The sequence below is a fragment of the Silurus meridionalis genome, chromosome 13 (genome assembly GCF_014805685.1).
Source record: "Silurus meridionalis isolate SWU-2019-XX chromosome 13, ASM1480568v1, whole genome shotgun sequence".
In the NCBI taxonomy this organism is placed as follows: Eukaryota; Metazoa; Chordata; class Actinopteri; order Siluriformes; family Siluridae; genus Silurus; species Silurus meridionalis.
Window position 1 is genome coordinate 21,491,671 of NC_060896.1, and position 22,547 is coordinate 21,514,217.

The following is a 22,547-nucleotide window of genomic DNA, read 5'->3' on the forward strand; positions in this document are numbered from 1 at the left end:
TTAACCCGGGCCTCGACCGATCCGGTATGAAATTCTTATTTGTGATCCGCATATTTGATTTGGCACATGTTTTACGCTGGATGCCCTTCCTAACGCAACCCTCCCCATTTACCCGGGCTTGGGACCGGCACTAAGAATGCACTGGCTTGTGCCTCCCTAATGGCTGGGTTACTCAATTTATCTGCATCTAAATAAACAAAAACAATTTTCCCATACAATCAAAATAAATCCTTCTAAATAAACAAATTAAACAATCTAAAGTAACAAACATAGGCTACCTCCTCTGGGGCGAATTCAAACACAACCAATCAAAGCAGCACTATATCCCATGTGCTTTTAAAACAAGGCCCACATTTCAAGGCCTCTTGCCCAGTGCCTGCTTAAAAAGTCTTGGGATAATAAGCCAACCACACCCCTACTGGTAGGCGCTTGTCTGGCTACATTCGGTATCATTGTTTTAGAAGGTGAATGACCTGCCCGTTTTCAGTTGTCTTGCAAAAGGGATGCAGGTTTTCCTCAAGATTCAGGATGTAGTTGGCAGCATCCTTTTTCTCTTCAATCTTGACCAATTGCTCAGTCCCCCCTAAATGAGAAACACCCCACAACATAATGCTGCCACCACCATGCTTCACAGTAGGTATGGTGGGTGGTAAATCCTGCATTGTGTTTGGTTTATAATGATATATTTTAAAAAAGCTGAACACTTTCCCAAACCACAAATTTCACCAATAATGTTTTGATCATCCTTCAGAATGTTTTAAAATGGTTTTACTTTGATTATGACGGTGATAATTTGTATATATAGTCATTCAATTCATCTATGATTTTAAGGAATTGCTCTAAACCTTTGCCAATTCCACAAAAAGGATGTATTGATGTACACAGAAAAATTTGATCATGATCGCTATGAAACAGCCGATTCACAATAACAATATTTGTAATATATTTGAAAACAAATCCTTATCAATAGTTTTGTATTTAAGGCATTTCATTTATTTCAAGCAACACAAAATAAAGAAAGCAACATTTTTATCCAAATACTTTAGAATATGCTTACCATATTGTTCATGTTGTTTTGTTAACGAAACCTTTACTCACATGGCAGAAATTAAAAACACAGTTATGTTTTTTTTTTATGTTTAGACATTGTAAATTTGAAAAGCATTGTTTGGGATAGTTTTTAAATTCTAAAACTACCAATTATTCTTAGTATCATTTATGCCAAAAATTGAAGTGGCTCCATAGTGGGTTAAAATAACTCGCTCTTTCTAGTGAAATATCGTTTCTAGAATTCTACAGTTGATTTTTAGGAACAAATATTGTGGCCACTTGACGTGATTTAAAAGTGAAACCTTCTGTAATGGGATGTTTACTTAACATTTACAGTAGGAAGGAGTCTCCAGTATAACAGTCAAAGGTACAACTTATGAGGTTTGGGCCATAGAAAACTCTTAAATTCAGAGGACTCTGGTTTCCATGAGAATCTTTATATTAAAGAGAGAGAGAGAGAGAGAGAGAGAGAGAGAGACTGGTGAGGAAATATTATATATTATATATTATATATAATGCTGTATCTTGATTTCTTCCAGTTGTTGGATGTTTGGTGTAGTATAACAGTAATAAAACTTTCTTGTGCTGCTGTTGCTGCAAAAATTATTTTATAACTTAAGTGTGGGAACCGCCCTCCCCTTTATATCACCATATCACTGATTCTTTTTCCTGTCACACCATGCCCTAAAGCATTTTTTTTTCTTTAGAAATGGTATACCATAAACTTCGATTACCATAATGCTTTATTTTGTTACACAGTCATTTGAATCTCACGAAGCATTTCCGTTAAGAAAATAACAACCACCAAGATGTTTTAATAGATAACATTTGGTTCAGGTTTTAGCATCTGGGACTATTCTTACAGTGGACAACGTTCTAGTAGACATGCTTTCATGCATTTGGGACTGAGCCATGGAGGCTTTTTAGCTTGGACAGTTATTTGATTTGAAATTTATTACACCGAGAGACTATTAGTGATTTTGTTCTAGCCAGAAAAGCTGAACAGCAGTGATTAAAGAAAAAACAGCAGGAGTCACATGGTGGTGTCTTGCTTATCTTTGAAAATATTGTTGCAGCTGCATGGTATATATATATTCATGGGGTGGTATGTTAGCAAAGAGAAGTTATTTTCCCAGAACAGTACATCCTTGAAAGTGGTTTATTCCACTTTATTCCACAGCAAAAGGAATTAAAATGAACTACTGGAATAAAAAACAGCTAATTATTTAATTATAAACAGTATATCTTCTCAATATAATAAAAAATTTTTCATTTATGTATTTATTTTATTTTACTTTTTTTAACACCCTAGTAGTTTGGATTACGTACAATAACTGCTATACATCTATGTGAATGAACTCATATTGACATATAAAACTCCATATATATATATGGAGGGGTCTGAAATTGTCATCGTAGGTGCCTGTCCACTGTGAGAGACATAATCAAAAAAAAAAAAATCCAGAAATCACAATGTATGATTTTTTAACTATTTATTTGTATGATACAGCTGATCATTGATCAGCTCCTCCTGTGTAGTTCTGGGCTGATTTCTCACCTTCCTTAGGATCATTGAGACCCCACGAGGTGAGATCTTGCATGGAGCCCCAGTCCGAGGGAGATTGACAGTCATGTTTAGCTTCTTCCATTTTCTTATAATTGCTCCAACAGTGGACCTTTTTTCACCAAGCTGCTTGGCAATTTCCCCGTAGCCCTTTCCAGCCTTGTGGACGTGTACAATTTTGTCTCTAGTGTCTTTGGACAGCTCTTTGGTCTTGGCCATGTTAGTAGTTGGATTCTTATTGATTGTATGGGGTGGACAGGTGTCTTTATGCAGCTAACCACCTCTAACAGGTGCATCTAATTTAGGATAATAAATGTAGTGGAGGTGGACATTTTAAAGGCAGACTAACAGGTCTTTGAGGGTCAGAATTCTAGCTGATAGACAGGTGTTCAAATACTTATTTGCAGCTGTATCATACAAATAAATAGTTTAAAAATCATATATTGTGATTTCTGAATTTTTTTTTTTTTTAGATTATGTCTCTCACAGTGGACATGCACCTCGATGACAATTTCAGACCCTCCATGATTTCTAAGTGGGAGAACTTGCAAAATAGCAGGGTGTTCAAATACTTATTTTCCTCACTATATATATATATATATATATATATATATATATATATATATATATATATATATATATATATTATATTGATCATAAAATAGTTAATATTATTGCATATTTATATATTATTTTAGATATTAATTAGTATAAATTATTGAATAATGCAAAATATAAATAATAATAATCAGTAAAAAAAACAGCTTCTTTAGGTTAGGTTTACTTGAAGAAACTTACGAATGATTTGTATTTTTATAATTATCAAAGTGAATATAAAAGTATATAAAAGTATTTGATGAGCTTTTTGTAATCCTTATGAATTTTTTTTTTTTAGATTATGTCTCTCACAGTGGACATGCACCTACGATGACAATTTCAGACCCCTCCATGATTTCTAAGTGGGAGAACTTGCAAAATAGCAGGGTGTTCAAATACTTATTTTCCTCACTATATATATATATATATATATATATATATATATATATATATATATATATATATATATATATTATATTGATCATAAAATAGTTAATATTATTGCATATTTATATATTATTTTTAGATATTAATTAGTATAAATTATTGAATAATGCAAAAATATAAATAATAATAATCAGTAAAAAAAAAAACAGCTTCTTTAGGTTAGGTTTACTTGAAGAAACTTACGAATGATTTGTATTTTTATAATTATCAAAGTGAATATAAAAGTATATAAAAGTATTTGATGAGCTTTTTTTGTAATCCTTATGAATTTTTTTTTTATAAGACACATGAAAGTTTAAGTTCTTGGTCTGTACATACATTTTGTTGGTGGTGCATGTAATGTTTATAAAAAGCTGAGATGTGTCATCTGGTATGTGTCATCAATCCTACCTTTTAAAGTGCAGAGAGCCACATACATAGTCTCGCACGCACACACACACACATATATAAAATCTATCTCTCTATCTGTCTCACCCAGGTTATAAAGTGATATTATAATAAAACACACACACACACACACACACACACACGCACACACACACACACACACATATTAGCACACAATGATTGTACTTTATAACCGAAAATAGTTGACACAGTGTGAAACACCACTTGGTAAGCAGTCAGAGATAAGTGTGTACTCAGTATCCATAAACACCTCAGTGTGCAGCTGTATGGTTCCTGTCCATGCACACAATCACTATTTATAATAGGAGTGATAAAATCAATGACTGTGTATTTGAATGAATAGGTAAACAAAAGAAGGGAATGGAAAACAGCTCTATAGGATACGACTGATGGAGTGAGAAAAGATGTTAAAAAAAATAAAAGTCAGTGACACAAAAAGTGAATTCACTGTTCTATTCTTGATGCACAGGTGTTAAACCCATGTCTTGGGGAAAAAACACGATGTAGCCACGGTAGCAGGTGGGATGTTGTTTCTTGATAACTAGCAGGGGGGTTGTTTCTTGTTAAGTGTGGTCTTGCAGGTGCAATGGACCTGATCTTGCTTTTAGTATGTATTATGCTGAGCAGAGGTGGTGAGTAACAAAGTACAGATACTTTGTTATTGTACTTAAGTAGATTTTTCTGGTATCAGTACTTTAATTCACTATTTCTTTTTTCGCACAACTTTATACTTTTACTCATTTGATTCTAACACAAACATCTGTACTTTCTACTTCTTACATTTTTTAAACAGGCTCGTTACTTTAGTTTTAATCTATTTGGTGAAATGTTAATATTTTTTCTTCTCACTGTGCACCTTTTTCAGCCCATCAACTGATTTCCTTTCATTGTCAGGCTTTTTCAATCTACCCCTAGTGTATAATCTCCCTGGCTCTCACACACTAGGCTAGTATACGAAGCTAACAATGAGCAGGGCAGAAGGCAACCATGAGTATGAGGCTAACGTGGAGGGAGTCAGCGATTATTTTTGTAATCGATTAATCAGATGATTGTTTATTTATTCATTTGATTAATCTCACTTTTACGGATTTTTTATTAACATGTTTTGCTTATTAGAACTATATAAAACCCTAATTCATGGAATTTATGTCATAAAAGTGTGCTTTATTTTAACGGCACAAATGTAAATAATGTGTGATTAATGCAGCGCGCATTTCTTTTGACCATATTTATTTTATTTATTATTATAACAATATAAATAAATAAATATAAAAGTGCCGGAGTGAAATCCTTCAACACAACTCATGTTTATTCATGACGTTTTTTTTTTACATATATACACCGTAATTTCCGGACTATAAAGCGCACCCTTTATATAAGCCGCACCCACTGAATTTGACAAAGATTTTTATTTTGAACATAAATAAGCCGCACCTGTGTATAAGCCGTATAAGTCTACACTGAAACTAATGAACTTTACACAGGCTTTAACGAAAGACAGTGTCTGTTACACGGGTGAAATATGTTGTGGCTCTTTTAAGAGCAGAGCGGCATTTTGGGAATAACCTGCCGCCGCATTTTTTCGCTATTACTGCATGTGTGCAAGAGCGAGGAATATGTCCTTATTATTTTCTGATGCTCATTTCTTTGACTAACCAGTAACGCTGTTGCCAAGAAATATAAAATAGCACAATTTTTGGAAACCTGTCTGTGCTTATATGATTTCTGTTGCAACTGGAGTTAGCTCGCTCTCCCTTCACCCAGACTCAACGCGTTACAACGGCTCGTATCTAAACAGTAGCCGACCAAGAAAGTCATTGTTCACGGTCTTACTCCTTCCTTTCACAACTATTTCTCTCGGGAGTTTATCTTTTGGCATCGTCGTGCGTTTAAAAAAAACATTTTTTCTCCCGAAGCCGTGCAGCTCAGAACACAGGTGAGGTGCGTTTTTTCGTTTCCGTTCGGAAATGTCATTGGTCTAATGTTATGGGGCGCAGTTTTTTGGCTTGAAGTTTGTGAAACCGGGAAAAACCCAGGAAAAATTCATAAATAAGCCGCTTTGTTGTTTAAGCCGCGGGGTTCAAAACGTGGGAAAAAAGTAGCGGCTTATAGTCTGAAAAATACGGTGTGTGTGTATATATATATATATATATATATATATATATATATATATATATATATATATATATATATATATATATAAAAATACAACTCCATCAAAATATTTTTTTTATCAAGTGTCAAATCAAGCACTAAAATTCGCCATGATGGGCACATCTAGCAATTAACCCTCTGGGGTCGACAAATGTTTTTTGACTTTTTTTCCTCATAACGGCTAAACAAAATTAAATATGTTTTTTTTTTTTATCATACAGATCAAGACCAATATATCACTCGAATTTGTAAATGGGTCTACTTTTATTTGTATACACTCATAACAATAAAAACAACAAAACACTGTGCTTTTGTAAAATAAGGAAAACAGACAGTTTCCACTCCCTGCAGTCTCTGTCATCTCTTTTCACAGACACATAAATAAAACAACCTGAATCTCAGTGAATACTTGCCTCACAAACAAAATAAATATATGAATAGAAAGCTCGAAGTGTCTACTTATAAATAAACCAAATTACAAAACAAATATTCTCTGATTATGTAATCCGTATGAAATTTAGGAGAGGTACAGTCTCTCCGGTATCACCTCATTAACCGTCTGTGTGTAAACATAGCAAACACAGCAAAGGTTCCGTTTGGTGTCCTGGTGATTTATGTCATTTAGAACACCATAAACACTTTAAAACATTAAAAAAAGATTTAGTTTTAATGCTCTATGTTGATTAGAGTATTAAAAACATGCAAATTATGAATTTAAGGTACGTTTAAAACAGATAAAAATTTGCAATTTAGTTGTGATTAATCGCGAGTTAACTGAAGACAATTGTGCTATTAATGACGGTTAAATATTTTAATCGATTGACAGCCCTAATATTAATATAACGTGAGGTCCAGTTGCCTGCGTGACATTAAATCAGGTTGTAGTAATGGGTATTTTGTACTTACCGTAATTTCCGGACTATTAAGCGCACCCAAATATAAGCCGCACCCACTGAATTATACTGAACATAAATACGCCTGTCTACACTGAAACTAATGAACTTTACACAGGCTTCAACGAAAGACAGTGCCTGTTACACGGCTTGTATCTAAACAGTACCAAGAAAGTCATTGTTCACTGTCTTCCTCCTTCCTTTCACAACAATTTCTCTCAGGAGTTTTTCTTTTGGCATCGTCATGCGTTTAAAAATCACCATCAGTGAAGCTTTTCTCCCGATGCCGTGCAGCTCAGAACACAGGTGAAGTGCGTTTTTTTATGCCCGGTTGTTTTCAGCGTGATGAATGATTTGCATTTCCTGTAGACAGTCCGAGTGAGCGGCAGGTCAAACATCAGAGGAACCTCATCCATATTTATGATGTGGTGCGGCCCGATTCAGTGGGAGCGCATCTGATTTAATATAAAGAATTTAACTGGTTCACCTTAAACCCGCTCGGCAATTTCATTGGTCTAATGTTATGGGGCTCAGTTTTTTGGCTTGAAGTTTGTGAAACCGGGAAAAACCCAGGAAAAATCTATAAATTAGCCGCTTTGTTGTTTAAGCCACGGGGTTCAAAGCGGGGGGAAAAAAGTAGCGGCTTATAGTCCGAAAAATATGGTAAGTACATTCGGAGCTTAAATTTCTTTACTTGATTAAATCAGTAAATCAACTTTTACCAGAGTATTTTAAAATGACTATCTGTACTTCTAGTAGTGAAGTGAAGGAAGTTTGAACTTTTGCCACCTCTGATGCTGAGCATTTACAGCATATAAGAAGTAAATATAGAGTGTAATAGGCTCATTTTATACATTGGTTAGAAGTATCATGAAAAACACTGCTGTGAACTGATCAGAAAAATCTGTTATGTAAGGTAACTAAAAAGACTAAAATATGTATATTTCTGTTGACTCTAACCAGGTGTGGAGTTTTATTTTAGAATTAGCTTATTCTTAGTTCCTGTTTCAGATGTTTCATGGCAACAGAAACTGAGGAGGCGGGTATTGATGGAAAAAATTAGAAACCCTCAAAGAATTTATAACAGTTTTAATGGTTATAACGTGAATGAGTTTGAATGGAAATTAAAATGGTCAATGTTAGTTTGTACTGATGATTTGTTGTCTTCTATTGGTGACGTGTTATGTCTAGTGGATCCATTAAGCATGTTAGTAATGATTTCATTGGTTTGGTTGTTAATCACTACCATTTGGTTGTGTTTACCATCTGATGGTTTGTAATGGGATTTTGATGGATACCATTAGACTTTCTGTGAGGATTTTTTTACTTTGCACGTTTTTTTTGCAGTGTAACTGTAAATAAATGTATCAATCAATGTTTTACTTTTGGCATTTACGTCAGTTTCTTGATAATGTCTTTAAGTGGATTATTTTAGACTTTTTGTTACACAATTAAAAAGTATACAAAGAATGAATAAGAAGTAGCAGGCTGGGGCTGACTGCTTTCTAGCCCAGAATGTATATCCATGCAGATTATCAGAAACAATGAGGTGATTGGAAAGTCTTGGACAGTAGTACATTATTGTCATTGGCAGTAAAGGTGTAATGGATGCTACCGAGGTGGATTGTTCTCGTTAAAGACCTTTGGAGGAGAAAGTAAAAGTAGTATAGATTATAGGCACATTGCTAGTCACAGTACAAATGACTCAGAAGTACAGCAGAACTCGTTTGAACGAGGAGTAACACCTTCAGCATGTTTAGAGCATTCCATTCTTGTAACTTTTTGAATTAAGTGTCTGTGTGTGTTGCTTGACATTCTTATTATGCTATTGATGATACCTGTTCTTCATCATCGTCATTTTCACATTGTCATTTGTTAGTATATTATAAAATATGAAATGAGACTTGTGCATTAATGTATTTTATCCTCATAGATTATAAAGCACATCTATCTAATGCATACTCCAGAAAACTTAAGTGTGGTTGTGGAGCTCTTAAAAGTTAAAACCATGCTGTCTTTAGCTCATTTACTTTTGAGAACCTCTCAGGAATTTTCAGAGTGTTTAATATTACTATAAAAATACAAGTAGCCACAATTTCTTTAAACCTGTTTATGTAAACCCGTCCAGATAAAGGAACCAGCTAATCCATGGACAGACAAATTCTTTTATTCATATGTGCTTCAGAACTGGTTCTGTTTGCTTCACAGCTTTTCTCAAACATTCCGGGCATCAGACGTCTGCATAGCCAACTTGTGAGCTGTAATTCTTGTTTTTTTTTTTTTGTTCTGAGCTGTAATCCTGGAGCGATAAATCAAACGCTTTGCTCTAAATGATTACCGAGAGCTTACATCACGTCTGTTAAAGGGAGGGGACGTGTCTAAGTGTGTTATTACCCACAAATATGGGCACAAACATGCTCAACATTGGACAATAGCTGGGAAATTGTACTCTGCTGCTTCACGGTTCAGCAAGCATCTGGTAAGAGGAACAAGTAAGACGAAAGTGATGACAAAGTGCATAGTCAGTGCCAGATGTGAAGTTGAGAAGGGTTTTTGTGTGTGTGTGTGTGTGTGTGTGTGTGTGTGTGTGTGTGTGTGTGTGTGAGTGTGAGTGTTTGTTGGTGTGTGTGTGTGTATAGGTGGATTTGGCTGCACATCTAACAAGAAACTAACTTTTTTGTTAATGCCACAAATTACAGCAAAAGATGGCGCCCAACGAAAGGAGTGGAAAAATTACCGTATTAAATCTTTAGTCAGAAGGTTTATTAAATCTTCAGATTTTTGTTAAAAAACCCATTCATTATTATGTAATGTAATCATATCATGAACTACATCATGACAGAGGCAGGGCATTGATAACACAGGAGAAAGCTGAACGCAACAGTTCCGAATCTGATTTTTCTGAGCAATAAAGCATTATCTCATGTGCAAAAGAGATTGGTTATTCTGAAAATCAGCGGTGATTTGTGAGATTGCTTTACTAAAACAGTTCTATAAACCAGAAATTACTATCTAGAAAGTGACATTTTGGACACAATGTGGGCAAATTTTCTATGTTTTTGCTTCTGTGAAGAAAATAAATTCCAGAGAAGATGCACTCACTTTATAGCATGTCGAATAGTTGGCTAGCTAGCACCTATTGGTTTTGTACATTAAAATTGCCACTCCTTTCTTTTCATCTTTTCATATGAGAGGCTTTCATATATTTAGTCAAAAGGTATATTTCATTTGCCCTGTCTGCAGAGGATGCTGCTAACCTTATTGGTATTTATTTAGAACTAGGAAGTGGTAGAAGTGAAATGTTGCAGTGTGGTTTTTAGAAATGTAAGTACTTGTGAAACACTGCTTGAACAATCAAATAATTAAACTGTTGTGTAATGCAGCGATGCAGCATGCACTATTCTGCCTGCCCTATTTTGCATACATGAGCTAACAACACTCATGAGAGGCTAGTGTCTTTGTGACTGACAGGCACAAAAGAGTATTCCAACCCTCTGATCTTCAAATGGCAATCCTATCATCAGGATTCAAACTTGCCAGAGGAACGGTTTGCATTTGTGGTCCTTATTATTGTACATCAGAGAAGTGTGAGAATTCTTACTTTACAAGCTGCAACAAAAAACACATCTCTATAGCTACCATCATTTTGGACGCCTCCACTGCTACATTGCTAGATTTCTCAATGGCCATTTTAAGGATTAGTATTACCTTAAACATGGTACATAAGTGATTTCCGGATTACAGGCTTTGTTTGGGATTGATGAAGATGGACAGGATTAGAAATGAGTTTATTAAAGGCATGTGGGATGTTTTGGAGACAAGGTGATGGGGCACGATTGAGACGGTTTGGACATGTGCAGAGGAGGGACATGGGGTATATACTGTGGAAGAATGCTGAGGATGGAGCCACCAGGCAGGAGAAAAAAAGGAAGGCCAAGGAGGAGATTTATGGATGTGGTGAGGGTAGACATGAATGTAGTCTGTTTAAAAGAGGCAGATGTAGAGGGCAGAGTACTATGGAGACAGATGATCCGCTGTGGTGACCCCTAATGGAAGCAGTCGAAAGAAGAAGAAGAAGGTTGAAAGAGGCAGGAATACAAATTTAAGTAGGCATCAATTCATATGCACTCCAGCACTTTAAACAAGTCGACTCTAATTTGATAAACTTTATTAGTCTTAAGAGCTTTGAAAAAGTTGACTTCATCTGGATTCCAGGATCATTCCGCTTACTGTTTTAGTGCACAGCCTGCTGGTGGGAGAAAGTTTTGCAGTCATCACTTCTGCAGTAGTTGCCCAATCATCCAGCACCTCTTCACCGCCACCGAGCCCCTGTCTGACCTCTTTCCTGAATCTCATACTACAGTCTTCCTCCTTCAGTTTCCACCATCTTATTCTCCTTTCAGTCCTCACTCTCCTCCTCTTATTCTTCACCTCCAAAACCATCCTACAGACCACCATCTGATGCTGTCTAGCTACACTGTCCCCTGCCAACACCTTACAGTCTCCAATCTCCTTCAGGTTGCATCTCCTACATAGAACATAGTCCACCTGTGTGCACCTTCCTCCACTCTTATATGTCACACTATGCTCCTCCTTCTTCTTAAAATACGTGTTCACCACTGCCATTTCCATCCTTTTAGCAAAATGTACCACCATATGCCCTTCCACTCCTTAAAGCCATACCTACCCATCACCTTCTCATCTCCTCTGTTCCCTTCACTACATCCCCATTGAAATCCACCCCAATCACCAATCTTTCATTCCTAGGTACACCTTCTACCACTTCATCCAACTCACCCCAGAATTTTTCCTTTTCCCACATCTCACAACCCACTTGTGGAGCATAGGCACTAATGACATTTAACATCATCCCTTTAACTTCCAGCTTCACGTTCATCACTCTATCAGAAACTCTCTTCACCTCCACTACACTCTTACTGTACTCTTCCTTCAGAATCACCCCTACACCAGTTCTCTTTCCATCTACACCATGATAGAACAGTTTAAACCCACCTCCAATGTTCCTGGCCTTACCCCCTTTCCACTTGGTCTCCTGAACACACAACATATCTACCTTTCTCCTCTCCATCATATCAGCTCCCTCTCTCCCTTTACTAGTCATAGTACCAACATTTAAAGTACCAACCCGAACCTCCACTCTCCTCCACTTCTCCTTTCACTGCCGTCTCTGTAGACGTCTTCCTCCTCTCCTTCTCCTCCTTTGGCCAACAGTAGCCCAATTTCCACCGGTACCCTGTTGGCTAATAATACCTGTGGCGGTTGTTGGTAACCTGGGCCTCGACCGATCCAGTATGAATTTCTCGTTCGTGATCCGAATATTTGATTTGGCGCATGTTTTATGCTGGATGCCTCTTCCTAACGCAACCCTCCCCATTTACCCGGGCTTGGGACCGGCACTTAGAGTGCACTGGCTTGTGCAACCCTAATGGCTGGGTTATATAAGTGAAGATATAAGCATCTAAAATATATCATTTATTTAATATGTAAGTGACATATATGCATAAATTAAATATTCAAACATTGAAAACAAGCATTTGAACATAGTCGAACCACATTCAATCATGTTTGAAAACAAATAAGTTACTGTTGTAGTAGACAAATGCGATAAAAAGAGAGCGGACGAAGAAATGCAGCGAGCTAACTTGAATAAAACAGCAAGCTTGTATAAAAAAAAGCATGCATTAGTGTACAAATGCATAATCATTCACTGAAAACTGCAAAAGTGAGTAAAAATGTCATCATTTACTGCTACTGTTATTTGCTTTTAGATTTAGTGTTTGTTCGCACCGGTTTGATTGAATCCGTCACGATGTCGCGAGCGAACTGATTGTGCAACCTGATGCCCGCGAGTCACGACAGAACAGATCCAGTGTGACTGTCCTGAGGTTACAAACAGTTTACACAATAGCACTTCATTAAACTGTACCATTTACACATAATCAGGATTATACAGTTTTTGCTCACCGTGCTGATTTTTCGCCTTCGTCCCTGACTTTCGCGGCTGCGTTAACTTGCCGTCATGCTAACCCGTAACTTGAGCAGCTTAACATTATCAATAACAGCATTCGTTAACAATGAAATTAATTATCTGTTATTATCAATTTTATCGATTAGTTGTTGCAGCCCTACTATCCTATACCATACACAACTATAGTCTTCCTACAATATTTCTACTATAATTAACTATCACATTTTTACAGTTTCTCTCTGTAATGTTACATTATTTTTACTACTATTAATACAATTACTGCACATTATGTAACACAATGCCATTATCAATATTCTGATTTAAAGCTGAATTGGGTATGACCTAAAACACATGAAATACTACAAAATGTCCCTCCTATGAGTTGTCAATAGTGATGGAAATTCCCTTTCCAGTGTAAAATCAATCAAATCTGACTCTACTTTTAAATTAACAAAATATCATTATATGCTACATGAATTGACCCTCAGGATTTAACCTCATTTCCAGGATCCACTTTAAAAAAAGGAAGTGTAAATGTGTGTGTGTTTGGTGCTCTAAAAAGAGTTTATTGTCATATGTACAGTAAACACCTCTGTTACACCTTGAATCTGAAAGTATATTTGAGTATACATTCATTCAGAGATATTTTCATACATAATTGTCATTTAGCCAAAACAGTGAAATATAATATAATGTCGATTTTTAAAAAATGAGGTTGTAATACATCTCCATTTCTACCACACACCATTCTATCTAGTTTTACTATAAAATATACACTAGTACTCAGTATTTATATAAAATCTTTTGCACTACTGTGCTCTATTCTCATTTTATAGTTGGAAAGTTTGGCATCCTGTTTGGAACATATTCAGTCTCCATCGTTAAGTGTAATCATACTCACAGGAAACAATTGAGACTGCTGAAGCTTCCTGGCACACTTTACAGATTTCCTTACGCACGCACACACACACACACAGATCACACACACCTCTTTGTTTTTTCTCATTCCTTAGTGACAATTCCTACCCAGACAGTAAAGGAATGTTAATTTGGATTTCTACATACCGTAATTTCCGGACTATAAAGCGCACCCATATATAAGCCGCACCAACTGAATTTTACAAATATTTTTATTTTTAACATATATAAGCCGCAGTGCACACCATTCCTATTATGCTTGCTATATACTATTAATATTATTTTGATTACTTTGTACATACATAGTTCACACTATACAGTCAGACCCCGACCTATGACCACTCGACTTACGACAATTCGGAGATACGGCGGTCACCTCAGACAAAAAATAAATAAATAAAATTTGCTCAACAGGGATAAATACACATCATTATACCTGTTATACAATATTCATAGTATTCATGCTTTTCTGACTGCATTTTAGGTGCAGTGGATTGCATTGCTGCCTCAGATTTGTGAAATGTCTGTGCATGAGCTTTCTGTGTTCATTATTTTTTTTAAAACCTTCTCCACAACTCATATGGTTGAATGGCTGTTTGATACTGCTGTTAGTATCGATGTATTCAGAATGAATGAACTGTTTTAAGACATATGATCAGATGTACAGTACAGACCAAAAGTTTGGACACACCTTCTCATTCAAATAGTTTTCTTTATTTTCATGACTATGAAAATTGTAGATTCACACTGAAGGCATCAAAACTATGAATTAACACATGTGGAATTATATATGGAATTATATACATAACAAAAAAGTGTGAAACAACTGAAAAATGTCATATTCTAGGTTCTTCAAAGTAGCCACATTTTGCTTTGTTTACTGCTTTGCACACTCTTGGCATTCTCTTGATGAGCTTCAAGAGGTAGTCACCTGAAATGGTCTTCCAAATGGTCTTGAAGGAGTTCCCAAAGAGATGCTTGGCACTTGTTGGCCCTTTTGCCTTCACTCTGCGGTCCAGCTCACCCCTAAACCATCTCGATTGGGTTCAGGTCCGGTGACTGTGGAGGCCAGGTCATCTGGCGCAGCACCCCATCACTCTCCTTCTTGGTCAAATAGCCCTTGATGCCTTCAGTGTGAATCTACAATTTTCATAGTCATGAAAATAAAGAAAACTCTTTGAATGAGAAGGTGTGTCCAAACTTTTGGTCTGTACTGTACATGGGTTCAAATCCCAGCACAACCCAGGCTGCCACTGCTGGGCCCTTGAGCAAGGCCCTTAGCTACATGCCATAAATGTAAATGTTTGGTTCTGGAGCTACCAAGACAAATATGAAGCAGTTGCGGAGGATGAATGAACAATATATTATACAGAATGTGCCTACTTATACCCCATACACACTATTCATATTATTTCCATTAAAACTGTTTACTATTCATGCCTCAATATGTATTTGTTCTTTTAGACTCGTTTATTTAATTTCTTTTCTGTTCTCTAGGGAATATCCTGCTTAATGTTAAAAAAGCAAGAATTGTTGAGTCTTGTTTTTGTTTATATATAAACTTATAATTGAACACGTATTCATGGTACAGACATGCCTGTTGAATTTGGTATGTGTTAGCAGATGTGTAGTGTACATGTCAAAATGCAAACACACTTATTCATGTTGTGGTGCCTGATACTAACGAACTGAAACACTTGAACAGGATTAGTTTGGCTGCTTCTAAACCTGATTAGTGTGATTGACGCCAAAGCCCTTGGTGTGAATGCCAAGTAGCATTACACACTGACTTCCTGCCTAAATCACATCCAGATCCCAAGATTGCATTAAAAATTATTTGGACCAGTTTCTTTTATTTTATGAGCTCTTTTATAGTTTGAGAATATTAATATTGAAGTCTTGGGACATGAATCATAAAGTTCTCTTTCAAATACAGTATTTCCCATGTAGTGGAAGGAGAAAACATTCCAATATTTTGATCTTCCTTCCCTTTGGATTTTCTGCTCGGTGGTAGAGAGATTGACATGCTACAGTATATGAGCCATTGTATATGATTTATATTATTTCTGCATACCATAGAAGAAAGAAATATTTAATCTTAAGATAAAAGGTGATGAATCAGAAAAAAATATTTTTGTAGTGATTTGTTCATCTAAGGAAAGTTAAGCCTGAATTATGATCATAAAAATAAAAAAGCTCAACAACACATCATAACAGGGCATGTAGGTCTTTCTTTATTTCTCCAGAAACGCTGGGCCAGTTTTACTCAGTGCATCAGTAAAACAAATGATTAAAAAAGATTTTTCTCTGGAGTTAATTTTTATTTTGATAAGAAAGGATGTCTTGAATAAATGTGTGTTGCATTGACGGTTTTAATTTAGCCTCTTTTAGCTTTATTTATCTTTATTTTTTAGATAAAAATGGTCAGACATGCGCTCTCACGTGTTAATAAAACTAGTGCCATTAAAATTAATTTGCGTTATTAACACATTCATTTTGACAGCCCTAATATATTTTTAAAAGTGGAAATAAAATACAAATTATGTCGAAAATTACATAAGCTACTTATTTGTAACAATCGCAACTCAAAATGAAATTAAATAAGAGTGAAATGAAACATTTTTGAAATATCTTTTTTATTTATTAGATCCATTAAAGTCCAAGTAAAGTACTTTTGTCCAGTTGATATCAGTTGATGAATTTTTATCAATTGAATACTTCACTCCTATTCTGTGCTTTAATTCTCCCTCTCATTCTTCTCTATTTTAGAATGTAAATCGATCGTTGCTCGGATGGAGAATGCTTCCTCTTCAATTGCAGTTCTTCCGTCCTGCACCTACAATGAGGATTTTAAGCGTATCCTCCTCCCAGTGGTCTACAGTGTGGTCTTCGTCCTCGGCTTGCCGCTCAATTTTGCTGTCATCCTGCAGCTGTGGGCAACCAGACGATCCCTGACTCGGACCAACATCTACACACTGAACCTTGCGGTGGCCGACATACTGTATGTTTGCTCTCTCCCTTTACTCATCTACAACTACGGAAGTCGAGATTACTGGCCCTTGGCGAGTTGACGTGCCGATGGATACGCTTCCAGTTCTACAGCAACCTGCACGGCAGCATCCTTTTCCTTACCTGCATCAGCGTTCAGCGCTACCTCGGCATCTGCCATCCATTATCCCCATGGCTTAGAAGAGCAGGACGAAAGCTGGCCTGGGCTGTGTGTGCCAGTGTTTGGATCATTGTAACATTTCTGTGTGCACCTACGTTTGTATTTGCAGCAACAGGCATCCAAAGAAACCGTACCGTGTGCTACGATTTGAGTGTGCCTGAGCGCTCAAGGCAGTACTACCCGTATGGCATGACTCTTACATGCCTGGGTTTCCTGTTGCCCTTTATGGTCATTGTGGTGTTGTATTGCAAGATGGCACGGGTTCTGTTCCAACCAGATGATGCCAGTGGTGCGGCCGCCAAGGAGAAGAAATGCAGAGCTGTGAGGATGATCGCCATTGTGGTTCTGGTGTTTGCCGTCAGCTTTCTGCCATTCCACGTGACCAAAACCTTGTACCTTATAGTGAGAACCTTGCCTGACGCTCCATGCCATCTCAGGAACTTTTTATCGGTGGTGTATAAGAGTACGAGGCCCTTTGCAAGCATGAACAGCGTGCTCGATCCCATCCTGTTCTACTTCACAAAACCCAAATTTCGACGTGGCACCCGCTCCTTGCTGCTCAGGATCACTACATTAAGAGACAACAGCAAGCAAGAAGAAAGAACCCCACAAAGCTTACTAAACAAAAAAACATGAAGGTTATGAAATATGACAGAATGCTTCTACCAAGGTTGAAGACCTGAGCAAGAAGAGTTGCAAAACTTTCCAATGTTAAAACCATTCTTGAGTGTGACTATTCATGAATTATGCAAATAGTAAATTTCATCATATAGAAAAGTAAAAAAACAAAAACAAAAAAAAAACCCACTATCAATAAAATATAGAAATGAAATATTTAAGAAAAAAAACATTTTTTTTTTTTATAAGATTTTTAGTTTGCCTAAAGTGTAGTATTAATTCATTAATATTACCTTATTCAATCATTTTTACATTGATATGCTGATGTGGCATAAAACTATTTAATGTTGAATTAACCATTTTTTTTTAAACCAAAATCAACACATAATCCCAATTTCAGTTAATCACAGGTTTCACGAATTGTGAATTACACACAGTTTTTTTCTTTTAACAATACAAAATATAATATTTTTTTACAGAATAGAATATTAGAATAGAATATTACAGAATATAAGGAATTATATGATCTATAATATTTCTAAAAAAACTATTCTCCTCATCTAATGTGTATAGTACACAAATATTTTCTGTGAAACTGGAGAAAGTCCTTCATTGGCTTCCAAGGTAGAAGAGAAACTGGGCAATTTTATTTATAAAATGTGAAAGTATTAATTATTTTTTTAGTTATGACACACACACTGTATATACATACACACATACACGTTTATTAGTTGTGACACAAAATTTATATATTTATGTGTGTGTGTGTGTATATATATATATATATATATATATATATATATATATATATATATATATATATCTGTCAGGTCTAAAAGGCAGGTTGTACAGAGCACTAAAAAAGCAGATTATATATATTTATATTTAGTATGACAATAAATAGGACAGTGGTAAAGTCATGAAAAAATACCCTATGTTTTACCATAGGACTCCCAAAAACTGTTTATACCCAGGTCTAAAGTTAGTTAATTAGATAATTATATGAGCTCTGTGCTCATCTTAGTACTCTTTTTTCCACATAACATCCTTTCATAACTCTTCGACACGTGTATACTGTGTTTAATTTGATTTGTTTGAATGATTTACACCTCAGCCTTTACATTAAATCTGACAAATGACATGATTGACAGAGATTATCTCGAATGGGCAATGGAAGAAGGTGGTGTCATCTGATGAATCTCAGTGTCGTTAACATTGCTTACCTATGGAAAAGATGCCATCAGGAAAGGAAGAGGGTCATGCCGGTGGAGGCACTTTGGTGCTCTGGGCAATGTTCTTCTGCAAAACCTTGGCTTCTTGCATTTAAGTGGTTCTTACTTTTATATTACACATACCACCTATTTAAACATTTACATTGGTATTCCTGTGGCCTTTTTTCAACACAGTATATGCCCTGCTAAACTGCAACTCGCCGGATCTTAATCCAAATAAGCTTTTTTGTAGGATTTACCGGATAAATAAGTCCGATACATTAAGGTCAGGGGTGCAACTGCACTTCTGCAGAGGGGTATGCAAGATCATGGTTGGTTGAAATAGTGAGGTAAATACATTACACTACATGCAGTGGTTGTGCATCTTCCCCTATGTGCAGTGCCCTTATATGTGCTGTATATTCTGCATACCCCGCAGGTTACACTTCTGATTACGGTCACCCAGCAAACAACATTTAAAGAATCTTCAAATGTCTTGGGGCCAGATACCACAGCATACCTTTAAAGGTCTTGTGGAATTCATTACTTGGTGGTTCAGAGCTGTTTTGGCAGCAAAAGGTGAACCTACACATTATTACGCAGGAAGATTTAATGTTGTAGCTGACTGCTGTGTAATCCCTCTACTAGTGTAAATGTAAAAACAGGTGAAGGACACCCTGTAAGACTTCACTGCTGCAGCCACTAGGTGGAGTGATTTACCAAGAGGAGCTGGCTTCAGTGTGTCTGCTCTTTCTGTAAACTGCACTTAGTTGCCCTAACGTGCTAGGGAAAGTGTTTATGTTCTGAAAATAATTTTACACACAGTATTTATATAACGAGTAATCATGACTGAATCTATAAACAAGTAAGCATGATACACACTGTATAAATCTCTAAATAATTATATGAAGGCATAATAAATTGCACTCTTGATTTGAGCATGTCGTAATGCATCTCACACTTAGGACTACACCAACAAACCTATAAACGGAAATGTGTGTGGATGTTTAAAGACAATTGTAGTGTAAATTCTTAAATATTATTTACTTTTTTTTTTGGCCTGTGAGAATGTGAGAATAATTTGTAAAGCTGTAAGTCATCTTGCAGCTTTGTGAGGTTGTAAAACCTGTACATGTGTGTTGTGCATTAAACTTTTAAATGTGAATTTATCTTAAAAAAGAAATTGACATCATTGTAATACTACTTGACTGGATATTGTTATCATTTAGTATTTTGCTTGTCATGTGCTTTTGTGTGCTTTTCTTACGTCTAAAAAAAGGTTTATCTAAACCTTGCACTAATTTACAGTATTAGAAATCAATCAATCCACTAGAAGTTGTATGTATGTCTTTCCGTGGTCTGTGTCTTCAGGTATATTGTTATATGTACAAATACAATGAATAAACACATACAATAAATTTGCATAATTAAAGACCAACTTGGTGCCATCTCAAAACACTGGGTCTCCAGGGTGTTTGCAGTTTTCTTGCAGGGTGTTTTTTAGTCTAGAGTCAAGCATGCTTTCAGTAATTCTCATCAACTGTGCCTGCCACTAACTTTTAACAGTATTAACACAAGTCCATATCGGTTATCAGATTATTATGTTACGGATGACTTGTGTATAACTATAAATACTTACACTATATTTATACAGTCTGCTACACAATATCATTATGATTTTTTCGTTTATAGATTATTGCACAACAGCTTTCATATATCAAATTGAAACATATACCATGCATCTTCATATTACTGAATAATTTCTGACCAGTATGTATATCTGTACAATATGGTAATGGCGATGAATGAACAGAAATGCAAAATCTCATTGCACAATGTAACTGAGCAGAAAAAAGAAATCTGTCCAGGGAGGCTTAGGTTATGAGGTCAGACTGCAGAATGTAATAGTTGCAGCAGGCCAGTGCTTAAAATTTTACAGTTGTCCTCATCATTTGTCTCATCTCCAGTCGTGGCGTTATCCTGGTCAGGATGTAGATGGAATGCTAGTTCATCACGTTATTTTGAGAGGCTGGAGGAAACCAGAGATGCCAGAGGAAACCCATGTAGATACGGCGAGGAGAACAGCGAGGACTTTGGCGATAGGAATATGAGAAATGAGAAGAATGCTAATCTAGCACACAGGAGGGCAATAAACTCAAATTCAGTGACTTGTGTGGAAGGGAATAATGCAGAGTGTGAACATGAACTTTTCTGGGAATCAATAGAATCAGATTTTTTATTTATTATTTATTATCATACAGTAGCCCTTAGTCTGCATCCAGGATGTAAGTAATACCCTCTTAATGTTTATTTAGTGGCATGATTGTATATATATATATATATATATATATATATATATATGTGTGTGTGTGTGTTTTCCCATCAGAGAGGAAGCGCAGTCCTTCTTCCCCCCATTACCCCAGGGGATCTTACTCTCCCCCTTCCCCATACTCAGTCCCGCCCTCCCTCACTCACTCCCACCAGCCATTTAGGCATTCAAAACACACACACACACACACAACACAGCACATAAGTCAACCTTAATGATGTCTGAATGACGGTGGACACACCGGCGTCGGAAAGGAAGATGCGTTCCCGCACAGACGCTCTCAGCATCCGAAATGGGATTTACTTTGGGGCAACTTTGCGCCGAGTTCAACAAGCTGAAAGCTCAGTGTCCAGACTTTGAGACTCTTTTCCTCCTTAATGGATGGAAATCAAGCGGAAGGAAAACCAGGTTGGGGAACTCGCGTTTGCGCCAATTTCCCTAAGACGCAAAGTTTTGTAAAGTTCCGTAAGTTTTGTAAAGTTTTGTTGTTTAAAAAAACACAGAGCCGGGGCAATGGGGACGCGGTGTTAGTTTACAGGTTGTAAAAGCAAACACGCGAAAAAAAAAACCCTGTGGATTTATCGATCAAACAAACTAATCAAAAAAACACGGAATTTTGACGCAATGGCCGAAAAGGGGGCGCAAAGCAAAAGTGCGGTTTACCGGAGTGTCTCCTTCAAGAAGCTGCACAACTGGAAGGCCGATAAAAGCGGTTCAGGAGCCGAGGATCAGCGCCACGGCTCGGAGGATTTGGACACTGGAGGAGCCCTTCCCCCTCCGGCTGCACAGCCCTCGGATATGCGCAGTGCTGCTGTGGCTAGGAAAGTTTCCAAAATCTCAGCAGCCAACCTCTCGAGGGCAGAGCCGAGGAAGGGCTCCACTCATTCCATTTCACCCTCAGTTCGGCAGCTCTCAGAAAAGTTTGGAACGAGCACAAATTCAGGCAGCACTTCAGCCCTTCAGTCTGCAACTTCGCACAGGATTAGATCTTCAGATGGATCATCTTCCCAGGACGTTTCAGGACATAGCCCCGATCAGAGCGAAGGAACCCTGAGAGACAAACTATCAGATCGCAAGTGTCAAGAATCCGGCTCTGGCTCGGATTCGGATCGACGTCATAAAAGGAAGGTTCGAAAGATCGAAGGTGCCACAAGGGCAGGTAAGAGTGATTATTCTGAAACCAGTGATGGCTCTGACAGC

The 22,547-nt window shown here is 36.7% G+C and overlaps 2 protein-coding genes across 2 annotated transcripts in view; both read left to right on the top strand.

The window, feature by feature from the left end:
* Window positions 1-18,568, top strand: part of LOC124396258 (P2Y purinoceptor 3) — a 31,824-nt gene extending 13,256 nt beyond the window's left edge. The window contains 2 exon segments of the mRNA XM_046865364.1: window positions 16,790-17,077; window positions 17,080-18,568. Of these exon segments, the coding sequence (XP_046721320.1) occupies window positions 16,813-17,077; window positions 17,080-17,825 (1,011 nt within the window). The 5' untranslated portion in view covers window positions 16,790-16,812 and the 3' untranslated portion in view covers window positions 17,826-18,568.
* Window positions 18,569-21,508: 2,940 nt separating this feature from the next.
* The window catches only part of LOC124395515 (rho guanine nucleotide exchange factor 17), a 112,849-nt gene continuing 111,810 nt past the window's right edge, over window positions 21,509-22,547 (top strand). The window contains 1 exon segment of the mRNA XM_046864060.1: window positions 21,509-22,506. Within this exon segment, the coding sequence (XP_046720016.1) occupies window positions 21,972-22,506 (535 nt within the window). The 5' untranslated portion in view covers window positions 21,509-21,971.